Below are 24360 nucleotides of genomic sequence, written 5' to 3'. Positions count from 1 at the left end.
TGCTGTGGTTGGTTTTTTTTGACATGCTACTTCTTGGGTTTTCAGGTCTGATAAGGCTCCAGGAGCTGATTATGGCTCCGTCCAGATACAACATTCGGCTAAAGATTCGGCAACTTCCTCTGGATACACAAGACACTAGACCCCTCCTTAAAGAAATGAAGAGAAGTCGGGAGTTTCGCATCATCTTTGACTGCAGTCACCACATGGCGGCGCAGATTCTGAAACAGGTGAGAATGATATCATAGTAGATGATAAACCTTTGATGATACCAAATGTTTTAGTTTCTTAAAAAATGGTAAAGTTGGATTACCGATTAGTAAGGGTGGGAAGAGATTATGTGACTTTTTATGATGATAAGACATTAAGGGGCGGATTCACTAAAGGTTTAGGGGTATTAAAACGTGTGCAAACATTACTCTACGCGCTAATAAGGAGTACAAACTCCAGGGAATCAGGACTGTGCGTCAGAATGCACCCTCAATCCATTTAGCGCGTTTCCTTCTGATTAATTTGCAAAGTAGGCAGATCTAATAAGGGGCACAAAAAAATGGGAGGAGGACATGCAAATACAGTAATGTAGTGGTCGCAATGCAATTCATCAAATCTGGAACTGTTTGTGGAGATTGTTTTAGCACAAGAAAATAATACGACTGCCAAGCAGGTGCGCACACACACGCAGAGATCAGATTCAGTAAATGTTGACACAAAACACCGTGGAGATGGAAAAAAATGTATAAGAAAATAATTTAAAGAAAACAATAGTCAATATTCAACAGCAACTGAATAAGAAAATGCAGAGTAAAGTTTGTTTGAGGGAGAGAAAAAGCTGCACACCCGCAGCGGTGCATGTGTGGAGTCTGGTGACGCTGCGGTGGGGAGAGGATGCTTTGCGCGCTATGGACGCAACGCTTCAGAGATGTTTTGACCGTCAAAACTCTGGTGTCGCGTTGATGAAAGCCGGAGCATCAGGCCAGAATCAGATGCGTAATTTACGCAGTGTGGTGACACAGCGCTGCTCAGGAGGTCAGACCTGCTGGATGATGGTCAGTAGATCATTTTCAAATGGTGCTGAATTAACTCAGATCAATGGCAGATCAATCGGACTGTTTCTGAACAAAGTTACAGGACTTGACAGGGCAGCCACATTAAACTAGGGGAAAAGAAATAAAACATCATTAGGTTTTCTATGTGATATAGATAATGGAAGCTGAAAATGGACAAGTGCATGTCACACAAACCCCTCTCACTAAATTGTCCATATCTCAAAAAGTGTTCATCCAATCAAACAAAAAATTTGGTACACATTTCATCATGTTTTTAGACAGATGTGAGTGGGATGTCCTGAAAATGTGTTGAAATGACATAGAACGACCCATATCTATCGTCTCACCCACTTAAAGCCAAACACGTTTTGACATTTATTTTTTATTTATTTTTTTATGTTTACTATTAAATATTGTACTAGATCTTACTCCTCTGATTCCATTAGCTATAAAATATAAATAAATCAATGCACACATTTTCATTCTCCATGCTAAAGGATCAACACGCAGCCATGCAAAGATCTTCCATATTTTATTTGCAGAGCTGCGTCTTTATGTGTTTTGATATAAATGATTGCCAGTCAACAAAGAGCTGTCAGTACGACGCACGGAGTGGTGAATGTGTAGGTTGTCTGATGCTCTGCAGATGTCAGGAACAGACTGGTGGCCCCCCTCCCCACACCTCACCACCCCACCATCCACCCCACCTCCATTCAGCTAGCTGTCAGCTTCTGTTAAAGTGTTTACCAAACGCATCATCTCCTCCAAACTTATTTAAATAACTGAGTCTTCTTAAGTTACGGAGATCTAAGGTGACACATATTCGCTCCTGGCCAGTCGGCAGCATCTCCTGCTCAGAAATCAACGTCCTCACGAGGGAAGTAGTGAGTGAAGGCTTTGAGGCAAAAACAGTACAGCAGACAGATCTCTTCCATACTGCCAATGTTTACTTTTCTATTGAAATATGAAAGATGAAATGTATTCATATAAGGCTGCATAATGTGAAGCTCAAGGTCAATGAAACTAAAGCACAGAGGAGGCGTGGCTACCTTATACTTATACTTATATATGATTATAGACACTATCAACTACTCTGAAGGTGGTTGAACAAAGACATGAACATTGAAGAACAGTCATGTGGAGACAGGACCATCTATAAGTGGAATAAAGGGGAGAGCTTTGTGGAGTCCATCCATAAAGTCAGTAAAATGATGGTCCATTGTTCTATGAATCTGTGATAACCACATTCATTTATTCATCTGAATAATATCCACTGTTTATTATTATTATAGTCATCTTAAAGATGGAAATCCTGGTTTGAATTTAAAATAAAATGGTGGAAAAGGTTAAATGGGATTTTAAAAAAATGATGGAAATTGGTTAAAAGTTGCAAATTAGAGTGGGCAAAAACAGACAGATGGTTCAGACAAAGGGTTCATAGTGTCAATATTGGCTTAGATTGGGAAAATGTATTTTAAAAAGTAGGAACAAATAGTTTAAACTGACAAAAAATGGGCGTGACAAATTGTGAATGTGGTTAAATTGGCAAAAATAATCATGAAATATGGTGAAAAGAGGTTTAAAGTGACAATAATGGGTCAACATTGTGACATTAGGCTGAAAAGTGGTGGAAAGGGTTTATAAGTGCTGAACATTTATTGAAAGTGTAAAAAATGTGCAGAAAAGATTGAAATTTGATGAAGTGGCAGAAATGGGAGTAATGTTGCAAAAATGCATTAAATATGGCAAGAAGAAGTGATTAAAATAGGTTAAAATATGGCAAGTTTTGGTGTAGTTGCAGAAAAATGGGTAAAGATAAGCAAAAATGGGCTCAAAATGTTCAAAATATATATCCATATAATACAAAGCTTTCTGTTTCGACGCCATCTTTGCATTCTTCTACAGGACTCCAAATCCCATGATGCCATGCAAACTTTTTAGAAGTTCAAGTCACGTGACCATTTGTCAGCAACCCGTTTGATTATAATGGAGACAACAAACTTTTGAGCGACAATTTCTACCTTCTACATTTGTTTGTTAATAAAATATATTTGATTTATTGATCTATGAGATTTACACTATATCTTTATTATTCTATAGTTTATATAACTGGTTAAAAATGCAAAAAAATACAGGTAAGTTGGTATAAAATCCCATGTACCAGTGGCTCTGGGGAGATTGTGGCCTTGCAGAACCTTGCGCATGACAAATAATAGTTTTTTTCTTTGCAATTTATTAATAACGAGCTTTATTACTGTTCTAAAATATGTGATGGCAAATTTTACATTATTTTTATGAGATTTTAAAAAGTTTTTCATTCTTTAAAGGGGGGTACAGCACAAAAGCATTGGAAACTGAGAAAGTCCTTCCTCCATCCATGAGAGAACTGATAGAAAATAAGTAGGTAGGATAGAATATGTAGAAAAACCATCGGTTGTAGACATTTTGTTTCTTTTATAAATAGTGGCTATGGTTAAACTTCAGAGTTACTGTGGCAGATTGTGCTTTCTGCAGTTGAGTTCCCATTAGAACAATGAGTGAAAAATTCAACAGCACTTTTTGATAAAATGTCGTTCATGGTAAGACTCACCAAAGAATGTTAAAAGGCCTGATAATTACCTGTCACGTACAATCTGATGCCCTTGGATTCAAACGGTTTTCACATTTTAACTCACTTTCACTTTTTAAACAGGAAACACCTTTTTTTAAACTGGGACAAATGGAGGTTAACCAAAAAATAAAATAAAAATAGGCTGGTGATTTTCTGAAGAAGCTCAGAAAAATATATTGGATAATTATTAGAAAATGATGGCCCAGCATGAAACTATTTTTTATATATCACACATGTGACAAAGTTTCAATGTCAGGCATTTGGGTCCATGTCTGCAGCTGCGGCGGAGGAATTTGCCTCCTCGTAAGCAAAAACGTTGTATTTACATAACCTTGGCGTTTTTTCCTTTTCTCAACAGATGGTACAATTAAATGGGAAACACTGTCGCCATGGGAATGTGGTGCCTTTGAATGTAGATGGAGTGAAACAAGTGGCAGTGATGGAGTTCTCGGATATGAGGGAAACCATTACCGAGCTCTTTTGATTGAAGGCTCGTCATTTTCTACAAAAAAAAAACATTGCGTTTCCCAAAGTATTCCATAACTATTTTAAATGCATTACTTTAGGTGCTGTCACAGTTGTTGTTTCCATGGGCTGCAAAGAAATTGAGAATAAAGGCTAGAAAAAGAAAACATTATATTTTCATAAGTGTTGTGGGTATTTTTATTTTGATAAATCACCACTTTTGCTTGAGCGTGCAGGTTTTTTCTTGTATTTAAAGCCCTTTCCTTTGCTGTCTCCTGTTTCTTTCACCTTCCAGGCTCAGACCATGGGGATGATGACAGAGTATTACCACTACATCTTCACCACGCTGGTAATGTACCAAACATGTTAATGGAAATAGAGTCTTGTTTATTTTTTCTTGTCCTTTTGCTGCTTGAGGTTTTGATGAACGAGTTTTTTTACATTTTGTTTGACAAAGCTGAAGTGAAAGCTGTGTCTGGAGTTCTTCACTTTCTAATCTACACAAGCCTTTTAAAGTTTGCAGCATTAAAATAATGAAGTGATACTCAAAGTGAACATCCCCTGTGTAAGGTCGCGCATTCATCTTTTAAACTGCCTTATCCTGCTCGTGGGCATCTAAAGCTTCAGTCTTGGTGTGTAAATATGGAGAAAAGTAACTGGAAAAGAGAGAGAAAAAAAAGAAAGGAAAGAAAAAGCAACTAAACCCAGAGGTTTTGAATGACGTGAATCAAGGCTAGAAATCCAAATTGTGGGCGGGGCTTCTGCATCAGTTAAGACACGCCCAGTCCATACTCTTAAATGGTCCAGGGCTTGCTTTTTCAATAAAGGTTTAATCCTGATAAAACTGATCTGGATTTGGTAATCCTTGTTTTCCATGATCATGTAATCTATTTTACTTTTGAGCCAGTTTCTGATTGGATCAATGTGATCCTTATAGGATTATCAAATCTGCATAACCAGTGCTCATCTTTGTTTGATGAAGCCTTTGGAGACCCTGACCAGTGACCAACCTCCTGCATTCTGCCAGAATCAGAACCAGAACCAGAACCAGAATCAGAATCAGAATCAGAATCAGAATCAGAATCAGAACCAGAACCAGAACCGGAACCGGAACCGGAACCGGAACCGGAATCAGAACCAGAATCAGAACCAGAATCAGAATCAGAATCAGAATCAGAACCGGAACCGGAACCGGAACCGGAACCAGAATCAGCAAACAGGATATGCAACAAAACTTAGACACAATTTCAAATTTCGATTTCAGAAACCAGTGATGTCATTACTTCATTATCCTGTTTTATCATTGCATGCATCACGAAAAAATAATCTAAAAACAAAACAATATTTTTGATTGTGATTAATATACATTAATTAGTGACAAAATTAGATAGATATTGAGCTGTTTGGTGTATTATTTCTACTTTACTGTAGGTCTACACTGTTATAACCTAATTACTGTAGGCTGATGGATGAACAAATACAATTAAAACCTTATGAATACATTTGATATATTGTAGGCTTTACAGCATGATTCAAATTTATTATTATTTGTTACACTTTTAAAGTTTCATGACATTTTGGGTCTGAAATCCACTCTGAATCCACCCTTCTAATGGATCAGTTTAATCCAGATTTTTTGGATCAAGTGATTCTGAAAAATTAAATTAAAGTTTTGATCCAGATCAAAACCAATATTGGATTACGTGATCTATTCTGATTACGTTGTTTTTTTATTTTGAAAAACCCATTTTCAAGATTTGATCCGATTTGTTATCCACAATCTGAGCCGATTACTTTTGAAAAACCGGGCCCTGAGAACAATCCGTGCTATGCTAACTAGCTATTCAACACTCACTATGGCTCTCTGTTCACTATTCTCTCAATCCAACCTCAGATAAAAATGTTTCCTGTTTTAAAATCTTCATTCTAATGAAGAAGTGTGTTCTGACAAACACAAGCTGACCCCAGCAGGGAGCTGTAGCCACTTCTGACTGAACCCCCCTCCCGCCCCCACCTCCCCTTTACTCCCCCGGAGACAAACAGACTGAATGCCAATAAATACCAGCATGTTTGAAGCTGTTTCTTTCACTCTCTGTTATTGTCTCTTTGTTTCTGGCTCCTTCGTGCATTCTCTCTGCTGGTCTCAGAGGACTTAGCCAGTCTGTGTTGATAACACGATATGACACAGAGGGCGGGGCATGATGTGTGTGTGTCATCTTTCATGCTTCACAGAGTGGCAATGACATTAATCTGGCATGCAGTGCATTTAGATAAAATGATGCCATTTACTCAGCCTTCATGTTAATTTGTGCATATAATGTTACAGTGCCTTACAGTACAATTTGAAAAATAATTTTTATAGAATGGTCTAGTGTTATACTCAAGACCACACAATCCAAGACAGAGAATGTCAAAGTTAGTATGTAGTGCGTTCACATTAGATAGTATGAAAAGTTTGAGTACGCAAGAAATACCCGGATGTGTACTATATACTAGTCATACTTAACCGTCCCAGACCGACTGCAAGCTAAAAATCAAACATCCTTTTTTCAAAACAAAAGCATCTCTTCTTATATTCCATTAGTTTTTTAACGTTTTTGTAAATAGGGCTCTTGCTTTGAAGTTAACACTAAGTTTAGTCAGTAGCACAATGGAGGGTCTCTGAAAATCTCGGAAATGTCAGAATGAAATGTGTCTGCGTGAGTTTTATGGATCAAATAAGCGCATATATATATATATATATACTGTATATATACTGTATATATGTATATATATATATTCTACTTGGTCACTTTCTCACTTCAAATGTTTTCAGAACTTTCAAAGTAAAGGTGGAGAATCAACAGAGATATTTAGCCTCAGTGTGAACAAGGTTTTTCTCCTTGTTAGTTCCAAATGCATCTTGGGTAACTTGGAAGTATACTTCAGTGGGAACGCTCATCATCCTAATCATACTTATAGTATTTAGTAGACAGTATATACTCATTGAGTTTGTAGTGTGTAGTACTGAGTATACTATTTCCAAGACTTGCCCGAGACCAGAATATGGAGAATACCAAGTCGAGACCAAGACCATAAAAATCTATTGGTTCAGCAGTTAAAGAGCATTCTCTCTTTAATTTAAATTGTAATTACAGCCCCAGGTTTTTGCTGACCTGCCACTAGGAGGAAATAAAAAAAATGCCATGGTTATGGGCGTTTTTCTTAGAGTAATTAAAACATGTCCAGTCACAGCATCCCCGCCCCCACAGTGCTGCACAGTTCTGCATGGAGCTGTCATATAACATGGACTGGTGTCCCAGTGTTTACAGGTGTCTGACACATAAGGCAGTGGAAAAGATTTCCAACGAGGTAGAACAATCAGTGAGCTAATGCTAAATGTTTTAAATTCACATTCAAATATTGATTAGTTGATTAGTCAGGAACAATTCCAAGTGCTTCAACTTATTATCACATTATTTAAGTTGAAGAACAGCAGATCAGTCCTGGTCTCAATGGAGAAGACCAAGATCTTCAAAATGTGGTCTTGAGTCCACGGCCGGTCTCAGGCACTACAACTCTAGTGTCTGGTGCATCGTTTTCTTTCCTGAAGCTCGTATCGTATCTATCCAACCTGCAGTGCTGTCACACTGACTGACGCACCATTAAGAAGATTAGCCCCGGCAGCAAGATTTGATCTAAAAAGACGCATATTTATGGTAATGGTATACCTACCCAGCAATACCAGTTTATCAAGATGCATTTCAAATGACAAAAACCTTGTTCACACTGAGGCTAAATATCTCTGTTGATTCTCCACCTTTGAAAGTTCTGAAACATTTTAAGCGAGAAAGTGATCAAGTAGAATATCAACATGTGATCATTTCATCCATAAAACTCACAGAAACACATTTCATTCCAACATTTTGGAGACCCTACATTGTGCTACTGATAAAACTACCAGGTAACTTCAAAACAAGAGCCCTATTTACAAGAGTTTAAAAAAAACTAATGGAGGACGAGAAGAGATGCTCTTATTTTGAAAAGGGAATGTTTGATTTTTAGCTTGAAGCTGGTCCGAGGAACATTTTACATTCTGCTCACAATGCATCATGGAGTGGTTGAGTATGGCTGCGTCCCAATACTCACACTTGTGCCCCTTGGTTGCACACTCCCGCTGAAGGGTGCGAGTGCGTAGGGTGTCCCATTCTTAAGCATTGTGCTTTAACTCCGCCCGCTATGCACACCTGTGGGAAGCGCGCATGCAAGCGGACTTTGATGAAGGGAATTACCCATAAGTCCTTTTGTCGTGGGACGTTCCAATTTAAAAAAAAAAAAAAGATGGCGGACAAGCTCTCACAATAAACCTCATTGGCAGCAAAAATGACAAAAAAAAATAGATTTTCAAGTGTAAATGAGGTATAAATTATTTAATTTATATATATATATATATATTTATATAGCCAATATAGCTAGCGCAGCTGCTATCAACACCATTTTGCAGTCACTATTGATGACAGGTGGATGACGTAACCGCAAACTGTCCCAATTCTACCCTTTCCGCACTTGTTCCCTTACACACTTTACATTGGAAGTGCACCTAAACCAGTCTTTGTGGAAGTGTGGGTATTCGGACGCAGCTTATAACTAGTGTGCCCACCGTGCATACTTAAAAATGTCCCCATATATAGTATACAACGGGGTATTTCTTGCAAACTCAGTCTTTTCATACTATCTAATGTGAAGGCACTACATACTGATTTTGACATAAAATTTAGTATTAATAGTATTACGTTAGTGTGACATTTCTACTGAGCCCTTTATTCCATGCTCACTTAAAAGTTCCACGTGCTCGCATGCTCTCGTAAGGAGTTAATCATGTTAGAGGATCTAGTAAAGCTTAGGGTTAACAATTACCTTTATATGCTCTCTTACACAATACTAGTATCACCTGCTTGCGTGTAACTTTTACGTGAGCACGCAATAAAAATAAATAAAATTACCTGTGTCCCTTTCGGGGCTCCGTACATTTCAAACACTTCCCAAGATCTTCAAAATGTGGTCTTGAGTTTACGGCCGGTCTCAAGCACTACAACAGTAAAGGCTTCTGGTGCATCGTTTTCTTTCCTGAAGCTCGTATCGTATCTATCCAACCTGCAGTGCTGTCACACTGACTGACGCACCATTAAGAAGATTAGCCCCGGCAGCAGATTTCACCAAAAATGACAAATACTTCTTGCAATGCTATACCTACCCAGTAGTACTATCTCTTCCTGATGGAGCTCCCTTGTATCTACGTTCCATCCTCTTAGGTGAGGCCGACTTATTAGAGCATTAAAAGGCAGAGAGGGTTCAGGGTAATAACTTCCATGTCCTTCAAAATGAGTCTGTCATAGCTCTCACCTCAACATCGCTATCGCTGAGAAGACGAGCTGAGTTTTTCTCTTTTTGTCCTCATATTTGCAGCTGTCACAAACACCCTGCATTTCAGAACACACTCTCTCTGGGTGGGGATTACTCACACATTTATTTGTAAGAATATATCATGTGCTTTAAAATGCTGGCAGTCATTCTTAAACTGAAATTGTTAAAATAACTAAATGTTTCCCAAATCCTGCAATTTTCTTCAATTTATTCCAAAAAAATGGCCCCAAATTACATAAAAATGGGTCACAAGATCCTGCTGGGACTGAAATCTGTCACTTATTGCTTTAATATTATCATTTATTTATACGTGAAAGTTCAAACTAGAGCACAATAATGATTAAATTACTAATTTTTCTGCATAAAATCTGCATTCTGTTAGAATTAAGAAGGTGTTCACATTTTAGGTGGTCCAAATGTTGACCTCCATCAATACTTTAAAATTAGATATTTAGATTTGTTTTCTTCATTAATCTTCTTAACAGAGATTTTTACATTTTTTATGCAATTACTTGTGTATAATTCGATAGATCCATCATCATAACTTGTGTGTGTGCAATGCAAGAGTAAAAAAAAAACCTGGCAAACTTGTAATTGTAACAAGTTGCTTTACTGACATCCTTTATAAAATATAACAATGTCATAAAAGGATGAAATTTATCACACAAACAATTCTGTCCCAGTTAGTTTTGTATTCTTAGCTTCAAAGCTACATCAACCTGTAACCTGATCTAGTTTGCCAGCTTTTTCTGGGTGTCTTATGAAACAAAAGTGCTTTCTTTGATGAATCTTTACAAAAACCAGGTGCTATACGACTGTTTTTTTTGTGGTGAGGAGGAATTAAAGGAAAGGAAAATAAATCCTGAACGTTCCTCAGCGTCTAAAGCGCTCTAGCAGTAACCTCACAGGGTGCTAATGAAATATCTATGTTCATTCTAATGTGTTGTTCTGAGCCCTGTGGCCTATCCAGACACAACATGTGTCAACATGTGACTTCACACTTCAGCTACGACGGCTGCCCTAGAAATTACAGCGGCTCAAATTGAATTGGGTGTTGCCAAGGGAACGATGATGGTGAAATGTTAGAATTATCCCACGGAATTACTCTGTTGTTTGCAGAGGTGAAAGTAACAGATTACAAGTACTCACGTTGCTGTAATTGAGTTGCTTTTATGGGTACTTGTACTTTTGTGAGTATTATGTATGTATTTAAGTCTGTTTTAAAATCAGTGAAATGAGTAAATTATTATTAATTTTTTGTTTTGTTTTAAAATTTTCAATGGAAAAATGAAACGACAACAATTAAATGCATTTACACTTACACTTGCACTTACATTTCCTATTCGTTACTGAGTAAATTATTATTTTTTTTTAATTTAAAACAGAATGGAGGTTATTTTCTCAATTTTAGAGTTCATACATTTTTCTTAAACATTTTGCTTAATTTCAACCCTGCTAATGTAGTAGGATTTTTGCCTTTGAACCAATTCTTTCTAGTCATTAATACATTTAGCAGACTAATGGAGTAAACTGACAGGACATATTAGCAACACATTACAAGTGCTCACGTTACTGTAATTGAGTCGCTTTAATTGGCAAAAACCGCATTGAATCCCAGTCATTTTCTTAGTTTCAGAGTTCATAATTAGATGTAAGTTTGAATTGAATTCATCGGTGGTGTTTTATTAAAATTTTGAAAATCCTTTTATTTTCGACAGATTCCTTCGTGGAAAATAAATTAATAAATTAATTTGTGTCACGTTTCTGAGTTCAAAATAAGAGTCTGTGTTTATTGAAAGAAATGACAGAAACCAAAAAGGCACAGGAGAAAAAAGAGAAACATTCACAATGAACCAAACACTCACATAAACAGTGAGGGAGGCTTGAATGGGAACGAGCCACACCTGAGTGTCAAACAGGAGGGTGCTAATCACTCACAACCAGAGCTTCCTGTACTTCAGTCACTTTTCTGGTATTTGCACTTCGAGTATTGACTTTTTTGGCGACTTTTTTACACCTTACTTTCTTAAACAAATATCTAAATACCTAAAAAATTAATGTGTTACTTTTAAGTCCTTTGAAGATGACGTCACGATGTGAAAAGATGCAAAATGTTGGTAGTTTGAGCTTTTTTCTGTTAGGCACTTTCCTTCGTTTTATAATATTCAAGTTTTTAATAATGCGCTGGGTTTGATTGAGCATTTGCATTTTTTTTTCTTTAAACATTTCATTTACAAATTATATTTATAATAAGTGCTACATTCTCCAGGGGTTCATAAAGGGAAACAGCTTTAACTTGTTCCCATGTAAAGTTTTATGTCAAATTTAGTAGCATGTACTTTTTACTTTTACGCTAGTAAGGGAGCAACTTCAATAATTATACTTTTACCAGAGTCATTTTTTATTCAAGTATCTATACTTTTACTTGACAACTGAAGACTAGTATTTTAGCCAACACAACCTGATAGTTTGGTATCTTCATTTTTTAAGTTTATATATGAGATGTTTACTGTATGCAAGGGAACCGTGGCAACATTTATTACCAACAATAAATGTGGGGGCGTGACTGAGTATTATTTATTTGAGTTACTTAGCTTTAGTTGTAGTCTTTTGACTAAAATACAATGTCGTTTTAGTCATCACGACTATTTTTAGTTCAAGTCTAGTTTTAGTCATCACGACTATTTTTAGTTCAAGTCTAGTTTTAGTCAACTAAATGACATAAAGATGTTAGTCGACTAAATCTGTTACAGATATATTACTGTATATACTAAAATGTACAGGATAAGAGTGTGATGGAGTATGGGCTGGAGGAGCCACCGGCGCCCTCCTCTCCCTCGCTTCCTCGGTGTCGCTCCCTCTTACTCCCTGGGCTTGCCGCAGTCGTCAGCCCCCTTTGCAGAGGGCCCGCGTGGCGGCCAGGGTTGAGGCGGACGGGCGACCCCGCATGGTCAATCCTTATCCTGAAGTTCAGCTGCTCACAACAATGGCGCCGGGTCGGGACTCGGGAAATGCTTATATGTGTGTGTCACGTGGGAACTATATATATCCGAGCCTGTGGTCACGTGACTTCCATAAAGTGAAACGTTCTCTAGGCATTCTCCAGGTCACATGACCTGGTGAAAGACGATCCGTCTCCTCCAAACTTACATAGTCTGTATTTCAAGAGGGACGCGGCGCTCGTAGCATTCATACTGTCAGTGCTGTATATTAGCCTGAGGAATCATTTAAAATAAGGGTCAACTCTTTAGGTCACAAACTACCAGTACTTCTACTTCAGTTCACCTCTGAATGGTTTATTGCTATTTCCTCAAGGTTTTTGAGCAGCTAATAACACACACATAACAACGACAACTAAAATAAGAGGCAATCTATATAAGATATAACAAGGTTGAGATGTAGCATTTTAATAACTCACCTATATTACATTGTGTCATCGCGCAGCATGTTTGATTATTCTGTGGGCGCACAAGCAATAATAACCTGTCAATTTTAAAAAGCTTCTACAGCTGCCACTGGAGCATTTTGTAGATTTAATTTTGATACACTCAGCGCTTCACACACAATCCTTACATCTCCTGATCTAATCTAGGGGCTACAGTCATTTTTCCTTTTTTTATTTATTTTTTTCGCCCTCACTGAATTTGTTATCATTTTAATTGTTCCCTTTGGGGTTCACCTTAAAGAAAGAATCATTTTCTCTTCAAAGGACCTGATGGCGATTGACCTGGAGCCGTATCGTTTCTGTGGAGTCAACATGACGGGGTTCCGCATCCTGAACGTGGACAACCCCCAGGTTTCCTCCATAGTAGAGAAATGGTCCATGGAACGTCAGTTACCACCAAAGCCTGACTCTGGCCTGCTGGAGGGAATCATGACGGTATGTTCTGGGACTGCTTGTCACTTCCAATCCTTTCAGATTGCTAAAGATATGTCTAATTTATCCTCCTTCTGTAACTGTAAATAATGTATTTAAACACTTTCACTCCATGGTTGTTGAGCAAAGTGAGTTAAGCTCAGTGACCCCATTTTTATATCACAATTTTCTGGAGACCCAGGAGACGTTTTTTTTCTCTAGAAAAGTGACAAGATATGTCAGCTCAGATATTGGTTTTACTGCCTTTATTTGAACTAGATTTATATTTGAAATGGAATATTGGAAGTGAAAGTATAGAATACTTTTGTTTGAGATTATGTGTTGTAAAAAATAAAAATTAAATAATAATAATTAAAAAATATGTCAATATTAGGCCTGGGACTTTATCGCATTAATTGTGATTTATTAATTGCAAAAACATAACCCACCAAAAAAAAAAAGAAAATGCAGTTCATCACTTTTTTTCACTCCAAACAGCGCAGAATCTTTCTCGTTTCACGAGTTCCCGGTTTACCCGTAATACTGATCACAGACCACAATGAGAGAGACAGGATCATTTTGGGGGAAGTTGTTGCTGTGCTTTGTAGGCATTAATTTTAGTTTAAAAAACACTGGGTGGAAAATAAATGTCCAGTTTTATGCAAATTGTGCAAGAAAGAGTTACCACCTTAATGCTCAACATGTAGCAGCTAGCACCTTAATGTTAAACATGTAGCAGTTAGCACCTTAATGCTAAACATGTAGCAGCTAGCACCTTAATGTTAAACATGTAGCAGTTAGCACCTTAATGCTAAACATGTAGCAGCTAGCACCTTAATGTTAAACATGTAGCAGCTAGCACTTTAATGTTAAACAAGTAGTAGCTATCACCTCAATGCTAACATGTAGAAGCTGACACCTCAATGCTAACATGTAGCAGCTAGCACCTCAATGCTAACAAGTAGCAGCTAACATCTCAATCCTAACATGTAGCAGCTAGCACTTCAATGCTAAAATGTAGCAGCTAGCACCTCAATGCTAACATGTAGCGGCTAACACCTCAATGCTAACATGTAGTGGCTAGCACCTCAATGCTAACATGTAGAGGCTAGCACCTCGATGCTAACATGTAGTGGCTAGCACCTCAATGCTAACATGTAGCAGCTATCACCTCAATGCTAACATGTATCAGCGAGCACCTCGAGGCTAACATGTCGTGGCTTGCACCTCGATGCTAACATGTAGCAGCTAGCACCTTGATGCTAACATGTAGTGGCTAGCACCTCAATGCTAACATGTAGCAGCTAGCACCTCAATGCTAACATGTAGCAGCTATCACCTCAATGCTAACATGTATCAGCGAGCACCTCGAGGCTAACATGTCGTGGCTTGCACCTCGATGCTAACATGTAGCAGCTAGCACCTTGATGCTAACATGTAGTGGCTAGCACCTCAATGCTAACATGTAGTGGCTAGCACCTCAATGCTAACATGTAGCAGCTATCACCTCAATGCTAACATGTATCAGCGAGCACCTCGAGGCTAACATGTCGTGGCTTGCACCTCGATGCTAACATGTAGCAGCTAGCACCTTGATGCTAACATGTAGTGGCTAGCACCTCAATGCTCACATGTAGCAGCTAGCACCTCAATGCTAACATGTAGCAGCTATCACCTCAATGCTAACATGTATCAGCGAGCACCTCGAGGCTAACATGTCGTGGCTTGCACCTCAATGCTAACATGTAGCAGCTAGCACCTCGATGCTAACATGTAGTGGCTAGCACCTCAATGCTAACATGTAGCAGCTAGCACCTCAATGCTAACATGTAGCAGCTAGCAGGGACAATGGTCCTAGTGGAGCAGACAGTGTCTCCAATCCACACTGACACTCAGACAGGGTTCAGAACCAAAATGGATAAATCCATGAGTGACAAATGAACAACGTCAGTGATAAATGATTGTAGTGACAGTCGACCACTCTGTGGTAGCGGGGCTAGAAGCGCTGCTACACATAGCATCGTCTGACCCAACTTATCATCTGATATGTAGAAAAACTATTTTAAACTAAATTCATCAGTTGCTCTATTTATTTAATGATATTTACACATTTCTGGAATGTTCTGCACTAAAGGCTGTTTTTTTTTTAATACAAAAACAGAAAATGTAATCATATTGTTATTTATTCATATAACACAATATGTTAGCACTCAGTGATATAAATAATAAACTTTTGTTGTTTAAGGTCATGTATTGTTTTCATTGATTCAGTAATATGACAAAATACATTTAAATTGGAAAAATGTTGCTTCTCGTGTCAAATATTGTTATGCCATTAATTTAGATTAATTATAATTAATTAGATTTTTTTATTTGAGTCCCATCTCTAATAATTCAATTAATAATAATGAATTATTTTAATAGTCAATGTTATAATAATAATAATAATAATAATAATAATAATAATAATAATAATAATAATAATAATAATAATAATAATAATAATAATAATAATAATTTTCATATTTTTTATCAATTAATGAACATTTTGTGTGACCAACCACCAAGGTTGACAAACACTGATTATTCCTCAGTACTCTGTTTTTTTCTGTTTTTGTGTATTTTGTTAGAATTAAGAAGGTCTACTTTGACAATGCTCAGGTGTCCTCAACAGAGATTTTTATTTCCTTGCTTGTGTATAATTGGATTGATCCATCATCATAATTAGTTTTTCTCCAACTTATTCCAGACAGACGCAGCTCTGACCTATGACGCGGTCCACATCGTGTCCGTGTCCTACCAACACGCTCCACAGATGACGGTGAACTCTCTGCAGTGTCACCGACACAAACCCTGGAGATTCGGGGGACGCTTTATGAGCTTCATCAAAGAGGTACGTGTGCATTATTTGACCTGTTTTAGCTTGAGATCATTTAACGTAATAGAATGTACGAAAAAAAAGAGTCAATGTGAGTAGAGGGAGAGCAACGTATTTGCTGTGGGGTTTAATATTTACTCAGTAAATCAATCACATCCGCTTACAAAGTCAATTCAGCCGTGATAGACACATCAAAGCAGCATTGTTGTCAGCCCTCATAAATTCCCAGTATTCATAACCCATTTTTTTCTTCTGAAATCATTTGCTCTAACCTTTTGAAAGCACAACTTGTGTAATCAGCTCTTATTTCATCAAACATGAGAGCGAATAGACGCTGAGAATATAAAACTGTGCCCGCAAAGTAGCAGTCAAGGAGTGTGTGGACATATTTAACAGCAAGATTAATGGGAATATAATCAGCATTTATTTTTATTTTTTTATTTTAATTATTACCCACAAGACTAAGGCAGTAAAAATATATGAGTCACTTTTGTACATTATGGTAAATGCTGTTTGATCATCTCACCTCATTGTAAAGTCAATGTTTAGCATCCTAATCAAATCTGACCAAAGACATGTCTGAGCAACATTTACTAAATAGTGGCGCAACATTACAACATGGGGGTTGAGTATATAGAGAGAAATGTTTATTTATTTTTTTGGTGGGGCCTTACAAGTTTAGTTTATACGTCTTCTATCTGTCTGTCTGTCTGTCTGTCTGTCTATATTATCTATCTATCTATCTATATTATCTATCTGTCTGTCTGTCTGTCTGTTTATCTATATTATATATCTATATTATCTATCTATCTATCTATCTATCTATCTATCTATCTATCTATCTATCTATCTATAATCTATATATCTATCTATCTATTATCTATCCATCTATCCATCTATCTATCTATATTGTCTGTCTGTCTGTCTGTCTATCTATCTATATTATATATCTATATTATTTATCTATACTATTTATCTATCTACTGTATCTATCTATCTATCTATCTATCTATCTATCTATCTATCTATCTATCTATCTATCTATCCATCTATCTATCTATATTGTCTGTCTGTCTGTCTGTCTATCTATCTATATTATATATCTATATTATTTATCTATACTATTTATCTATCTACTGTATCTATCTATCTATCTATCTATCTATCTATCTATCTATCTATCTATCTATCTATCTATCTATCTATCTATCTATATAATCAATCTATATAATCAATCTAATCTATCTATCTATATTATCTGTCTGTCTGTCTGTCTGTCTATCTATCTATATTATATATCTATATTATTTATCTATACTATTTATCTATCTACTGTATCTATCTATAATCTATATATCTATCTATCTATCTATTATCTATCCATCTATCTATCTATATTATCTGTCTGTCTGTCTATCTATCTATATTATACATCTATATTATTTATCTATACTATTTATCTATCTACTGTATCTATCTATCTATCTATCTATCTATCTATATAATCTATCTATATTATATATCTATCTATCTATCTATCTATCTATCTATCTATCTATCTATAATCTATCTATCTATCTATATAATCTATCTATATTATCTATCTATATTATATATCTATATTATTTATCTATCTATCTATAATCTATCTATCTATATTATCTATATTATCTATTTATGTTTTAAATGCAGTATTTGTGTTGGATTTGTAGACGGCTGCTCACTAGAAAATGTCGGAGGTTTATATAAAATCTCTAATTGCTTTTCACGGAGGACGGATCAGTTTCTGAGTCAAAGAAAGGGCACAGTCCTACACATATGTCCTTTCTGCCATAGAAACACTAAATAGATCTGATATTTGCACACATTGAGACAGAAGTGTGACACCTTGTGAAGGTCAAATAGTCCGTTGGGATGTGATATGGAACAGGCATTTGTGTCACTCTCTGAATTAGGGATGTTTCAACGTGCCGCCCACTCTCATGGCGGGGGGCCAGAGAGTATGAGCTATTATATAGTGGGGGGGGGGTGACACATTTCCCTTTGATGCTCCATCTTCTCAGTATAATGTCTGCGATGCTACATGGCAGCTACAGCTTTAGCCTGTAGGGTCGTCATGGTTCGGGAAAATCCATTGGTTTCCTCACCATGTCAAACTATTTTTATATTTTTGTGCAATATGCACATGTTCAGAATGCACCGAGACCGAGTCAAGTTTTTTAATTTAAAAATATATAAATAAATAAAATGATGACAAGGTTCGACAGTTAAATAACATTGTCTCTTTAGTTTTAGTTTCTTTTAAATACATTTGACGGACAAAAAAGGCGTCTGCAAAAAATGAACTAAAATATTAAAACTACTACCGATAAATTCACAATTATTCTACATATTTGAAAAAAAGATTTTTATGTGAGTTGAATGTACAGCAAGTGTTTAAAAGTATTTCTGCCAATAAATAACATGTCTAGTCACCTACACACCACAGAGTGTTTCCTCTTTGCTCTGCTTTTACAAATGTATTCTTCGTGGTTCATGAAACCAAATTTCACAACCAACAAGTTAGCGGACATGTTTAGCTCCGCCTCTCTCTCCTGCTTGTGTGTGTGTGAGTGTCACACACGTCACTCAGTCACATTAAGGAAGGTTGTGGTCATTATACGTGATGGATTAAAGAATGAATAAAGGATTGTGTTATCTCGTTCTTCTCCTTGTTATTATCACATTATAAAAAAGTTTAAAAATAGCAGGAATTAGTGCTGGTCTCCAACGGTCTTGAGGGAAAATCCCGAGACGAGAACGAGACCTTTAAAATTTGGTATAAAGACCAAGACCTTGACTACTACAACACTACACAAAGGTGAAAACCTATGAGCAAACGGTGAAAATGTATCTGTTGGAGCAATGCGGCTGCAGGCGACGGACTTGTTCCCCAGTCTACCAGCTCTGAAAGCAGGGACAGCGTCTGCGTGTGTGTGTGTTTGTATGTGTGTGTGTTTGTATGTGTGTGTGTTTGTATGTGTGTGTGTGTTTGTATGTGTGTGTGTTTGTATGTGTGCGTGTTTGTATGTGTGTGTGTGTTTGTATGTGTGCGTGTTTGTATGTGTGCGTGTTTGTATGTGTGTGTGTGTTTGTATGTGTGTGTGTTTGTATGTGTGCGTGTTTGTATGTGTGTGTGTTTGTATGTGTGTGTGTGTTTGTATGTGTGTGTGTTTGTATGTGTGCGTGTTTGTATGTGTGTGTGTGTTTGTATGTGTGCGTGTTTGTATGTGTGCGTGTTTGTATGTGTGTGTGTGTTTGTATGTGTGTGTGTTTGTATGTGTGTGTGTTTGTATGTGTGCGTGCTCATTTAGTTCATTTAAAATAAAGTCCATAGAGCACAGTGATGCACTTCCCTTTACTTTTGCTTTCATACTGGAGACTTCTGTCTGTTTCAGGGTAACGATGGACACAGAAGCGCGCGTGTACATGTGCGCGCGCTTAGACGCTAATGCTAATGCTAATGCTAATGCTAGTTCCAGTGTGGTCTACCTCCACAGATTAATCTCCAACTCTCTGTTCAGGGATTGAATGCAATGGTTTAGTTCACATTTACACCTGTAAGTGCTCACCTGCATTGCATCCATGACGCTCTTGTGTGTGCAATGTTATATTCGGGTCCTGCATGGAAATCCCTCAACTCTTTGGCTGCGTTTAGGTTCCAAAACATGGTACTGTTTGATCTTAACTGTTACACCACCACCGCCACCCACACATTTGTGACGTGGAATAGAATGTAGCTAACTTAAGAAGTGAGCTGACCGAAAAACACGTACTGCTGCGTTCAAGACAACTCGTAACTCTGTATTTCCAAGTTCAACAAACACCATTTAGAGTTTATGAAACTCACTTAATGTAATACAACCACACATTTCTGGCCTCTATATAAGTGCTTTGTACACACAATACTCGAATATTTCCTAAGGCTAACACAGCGTGTTTCTTGTTTCTGCCGCACTGCTAGCTTGTTGCGTGAGAAATACGTCAAAGATTGTCTATGGTGTGCTGATCTTCTCAACCAGCACCACAGAACATGATGTGTGAGTTTGTTGTGTTTCAGTCCCACTGGGATGGTCTAACTGGGAGACTATCCTTCAACAAGACGACTGGTCTACGCACTGACTTTGACTTGGATATCGTCAGTCTAAAGGAGGATGGCCTGGAAAAGGTAACTTTACATTTTATTCTTTATTTTTCTGTATTTTTGTTTGAACAATCACACAAAGTTTACAAAAGGTGGCATATAACATCAAGTCCTTTATTTTAAAACATCATTAAATTAAATTAAATAAACCTGGTAAAACAGATAATATTTCTTTCTTTGAGGTTCAATCACCCTAACTTTCATTTTAAGACCCTTTCTTTCGTCTCATCACCCCCACCCCCATGAAAACCCCATCTTTGATGCCTGAACTATGAAAAGGAATAAAACGGGTTACTGCCTTCATAGACATCTTTTATTTTTTTTTTATAGGGAGCAGATAATGCCAATCTGACAGTATCATTTACCTCCTAACAAGGAAGCAAATTGGCTGTTTCAACATGAGCATAAGTTAGTGGATCATAAAGCAAATTAGATTAGGGTACGGTACACATTAGGGTGTTAATTGCTGCCTCTCTTTCTAATCTGAGGTGATGCCCCAAAATGCTGTTTGGTGGTAATGAGCTGTATAAACACGTTTTATTTGAAATTAAACTATAAAATAAAAAGACAATAAATGTGTTTTATTATAACGTAGGGTTTTTAGGACACTTTTATTTTAAAATACTAATCACTCAGGACTGTATAATAGCAGGGTTGGTTTTTGTTGAGAACTTGAGCTTTTAATTCTGCAGCTTTGAAGTAATTCTCCTTTTCCTTGGCGTCTTGTCCTGCATGTGGTCAATTAAGCATGGAGCACCGTCCCTATTTGATGCCATATTACTGCCTTCGTATTGTGCGACTGACAAATCCCCAGTTAAAGCACGTTAGATCCAGCACTGCGTGGCAGAGGGATTTCATTTTTCTCTTCTTCATCTATATCCTTGGAATCGGCTTTAAATGTTAAAATTCTTCCCTCCAAGTACAGTACATACGGTAATCCATTGTAATTGAATATTAGCTCAAGTTGGAGCTTACGCAGGAATTATGAACAGAGGAAAATGAATGCAACCGTTTCCATTCTCTGATCATTGATAAATACATTCTTACAGGAAGTCCTTTTCCTCAGTGTAGCTTAATGAATTGAGCTAATTGTAATTCGGCTCACAATTAGAAAGTGTTTTGCCAAACGGAAGTCATTCAGGTGTTTTTGAGTCTCTCTCCTGTGACAAGATGTGACTAGCGTGCTTTTTTGATAGGCTAACGGAGGTTTCCTGTGTGTGTGTGTGTGTGTGTGTGTGTGTGTGTGTGTGTGTTTTCACATCTTTAAATGGATCCACCTCAAGCACAAACCCCATTGAATATTAAAATCTGTGTGGAGATTGTTAGCGACAGCCGCGGGACTATTTGTGCTAATGATATGTAATGATATGTTGAGTGTGTCTCTACAAAATGAACAGATTTTATTATTTTTTTGCCTCCAGGCGTCCTGCATGTTTAACTCCTTTTATTTGTGTAATCTCTTCTTTTTTTTTTTTTTTTTTTGTATTCCTCGCCTCTCTGAGATTACAAATGTACTTCCACTGTGTCGTAAACCCAGCATCCCCCCACCCCCCCATCCTCCCCTCATCCCCCCTCTGTTCATTTGAATTCTTGTAATCCTCTGAATGTTTTCTATTTAAAGAATGTGTTATCTTACCACACCAAAATATGTATGCTATATTAATCTTAAGGATTGGATTGTGTTCCATATTAATCATGGTTTGTGGGGCCTTTTATTGATTAGCGATCAGTGAAAGTGGCTCATACTTTTCTCTGCATTTAGCAAAAAATCATGGACAGTATAAATCGCTTTGCCTACAAATCATGTTTTTGAATACGCATACACAGCTTCTAAATCATCTCTCATTTTATTAGTAAAGCTTATATTTTAGCTGTCAGTGATTTGAGTTGATTGACCCTTAAATGGATCCTCCACTGTTTTTACAAATGTGGCCGAAAGCCTTTGAAATTTACTTATTGGTAGATCTATGTCGAACAAAACACATTATTTTGCACCATATTTGTTCTACTTTACAGTTTCAGAGCCAGTGTTCCTCCATCTTGAAAACACATGATTGATGATGTCACACGGCCCCACTGCCTGTAAATATCCCATTGTTTGCTATCGGAGTGAAACCCAAAACCACTTAAAATGACTATTCAGGAGAGCTCTTCTTCTCTGTTTCATTGTTCACTGTGAAACCGTAGAGTTGGAACTGCTGCCCCCTGCAGTCACAACTGTTTTTTTTTTTTTTTTTTCATCCTCTTTCTTCATCTTGAATTTTTTCTGATAATTTAGAGCAACCAAAAGCAGCACAAGTTGTCATTTCGACCAAAAAAGCTGCTAAATGATCCAAAAAGCTGCTTCTCACAATGGGCCAACATCCACACAGTGTCGCCCACCTTAATAGGAAACCTGTGCTGGGATGTTTACAGTCAAATGGTTCATGAATAAATACAATACAAATACAATAAAATACAAAGACTCAAATATAACAACATTTAGCTTAGGACAGACCAGAAATAAAGTGAGCATTGCAGCTAAAGTGCATAAGGCAGACGATAAAGTGCTTTAGTGCTAAAGTGAAAACGTGCTACTATTTTGTCTTAAATAAGAAATTGCACATGGCCTGGTTGGTTGTTAGTTAAACTGCTAATATTATTACACATGGTTAGCATTATATATGTATTTATACATATTTTTATTGCACCGAGAGAGAGAAAAATAAAATAAATAAACTATGTATTTAATATTGCACAAAATATGCTGTATGTACGATAAGTATCAGAAGTGTAACAGAGTACTGATATATCTTACTCAAGTAGAAGTATTGTTACTTGATTGAAATTATTCTCAAGTACAAGTAAAAAATAGCTCAGTTAAATAGTACTCAACATAAAAGAGTTACTTTCACCCTCCATGTTTATTTTTGGTAATAAATCTTGCCATGGACACAGTAAACATCTTCATTTATTTGCCACAAATACATCTGTATAAAATAAAAGGTTTGTCAAAATGCACAATTCTTTTTTAAATAAAATAACAACAATAAATTCAATTGAAAATAAAACAAATCCCAGGCTTTAAGTATAGTATAGCTACATTTATGAAAATAATCTCCATTTAACACTGTTTTGGCACCGTGCATTATTATATTTAATCTGATTGGTCGGTTATGATGTGATGCATTTGATTGTTGTCTGGTTATTACATTTTTTTGTAGTTTCACAATGTCTGTTGATCATTTTAAAACAAAAAAAAATATGAATTTACTCAGTAACGGTTGGGTGTAGAAATTACTCATTTTAAAATGTACCTTAAGTACAACTAAAATGACTGCTTTAGAAATACACTAAAAAAAAGTACCCATTAAAGCAACTCAATTACAGTAACGTGAGTACTTGTCATCCTTTACTTGAATCTATGGTTAGTATGTACTGTATGTACATGAAGGTCATGTGATTGGTTATGTATTGCTTTATGGAGAATTCTGATCGAGCTGTTTTTATAGATAACACCTGGTAACACTCAGTTCCTGATCAATCAATCAAATCATTTGTATTTTTTTGTCAAAACTATAATAAGATAAATTTAATGAAACTATTTTGCCACCCTCCCACACTAAGTTGACTTGTCCAATCATCTAATCCATCCAGCAGCGCTACAGCATATGTTGGATGTAGGGGATGGTCGCAGCGCACCAACACACACACTCAGCTACACACACTTTTCTTTTCTGTCTTCCTAAGGTGGGAAAGTGGAGTGCATCAGGAGGTCTTAACATCACAGAAGTGCCGAAGCGGAAAGGGATGAACATCACTGATTCCCTGGCGAACCGCTCGCTCGTCATCACCACCATCCTGGTAGGTCGTTGCAAGAAAGAATCAGAAAATCCAGACAAATAATCCAGATCCATCTAGAAACCATCAGTCACATTCTGT

General features: G+C 36.9%; 1 protein-coding gene across 3 annotated transcripts in view; it reads left to right on the top strand.

Moving 5' to 3' along the window:
• The window catches only part of grik3 (glutamate ionotropic receptor kainate type subunit 3), a 163936-nt gene that overhangs the window by 96274 nt on the left and 43302 nt on the right, over positions 1-24360 (top strand). For all 3 annotated transcript variants that reach the window (XM_028470424.1, XM_028470423.1, XM_028470425.1), the window contains 6 exons: positions 46-227; positions 4415-4468; positions 13232-13402; positions 16128-16271; positions 20356-20463; positions 24169-24282. In XM_028470424.1, coding sequence (XP_028326225.1) covers positions 46-227; positions 4415-4468; positions 13232-13402; positions 16128-16271; positions 20356-20463; positions 24169-24282 — 773 coding nt within the window. The remainder of the gene's footprint in view (positions 1-45; positions 228-4414; positions 4469-13231; positions 13403-16127; positions 16272-20355; positions 20464-24168; positions 24283-24360) is intronic.

The sequence above is a fragment of the Gouania willdenowi genome, chromosome 16, assembly GCF_900634775.1.
Source record: "Gouania willdenowi chromosome 16, fGouWil2.1, whole genome shotgun sequence".
Classification (NCBI taxonomy): Eukaryota; Metazoa; Chordata; class Actinopteri; order Blenniiformes; family Gobiesocidae; genus Gouania; species Gouania willdenowi.
This window is presented reverse-complemented; position numbering and strand designations above follow the sequence as displayed.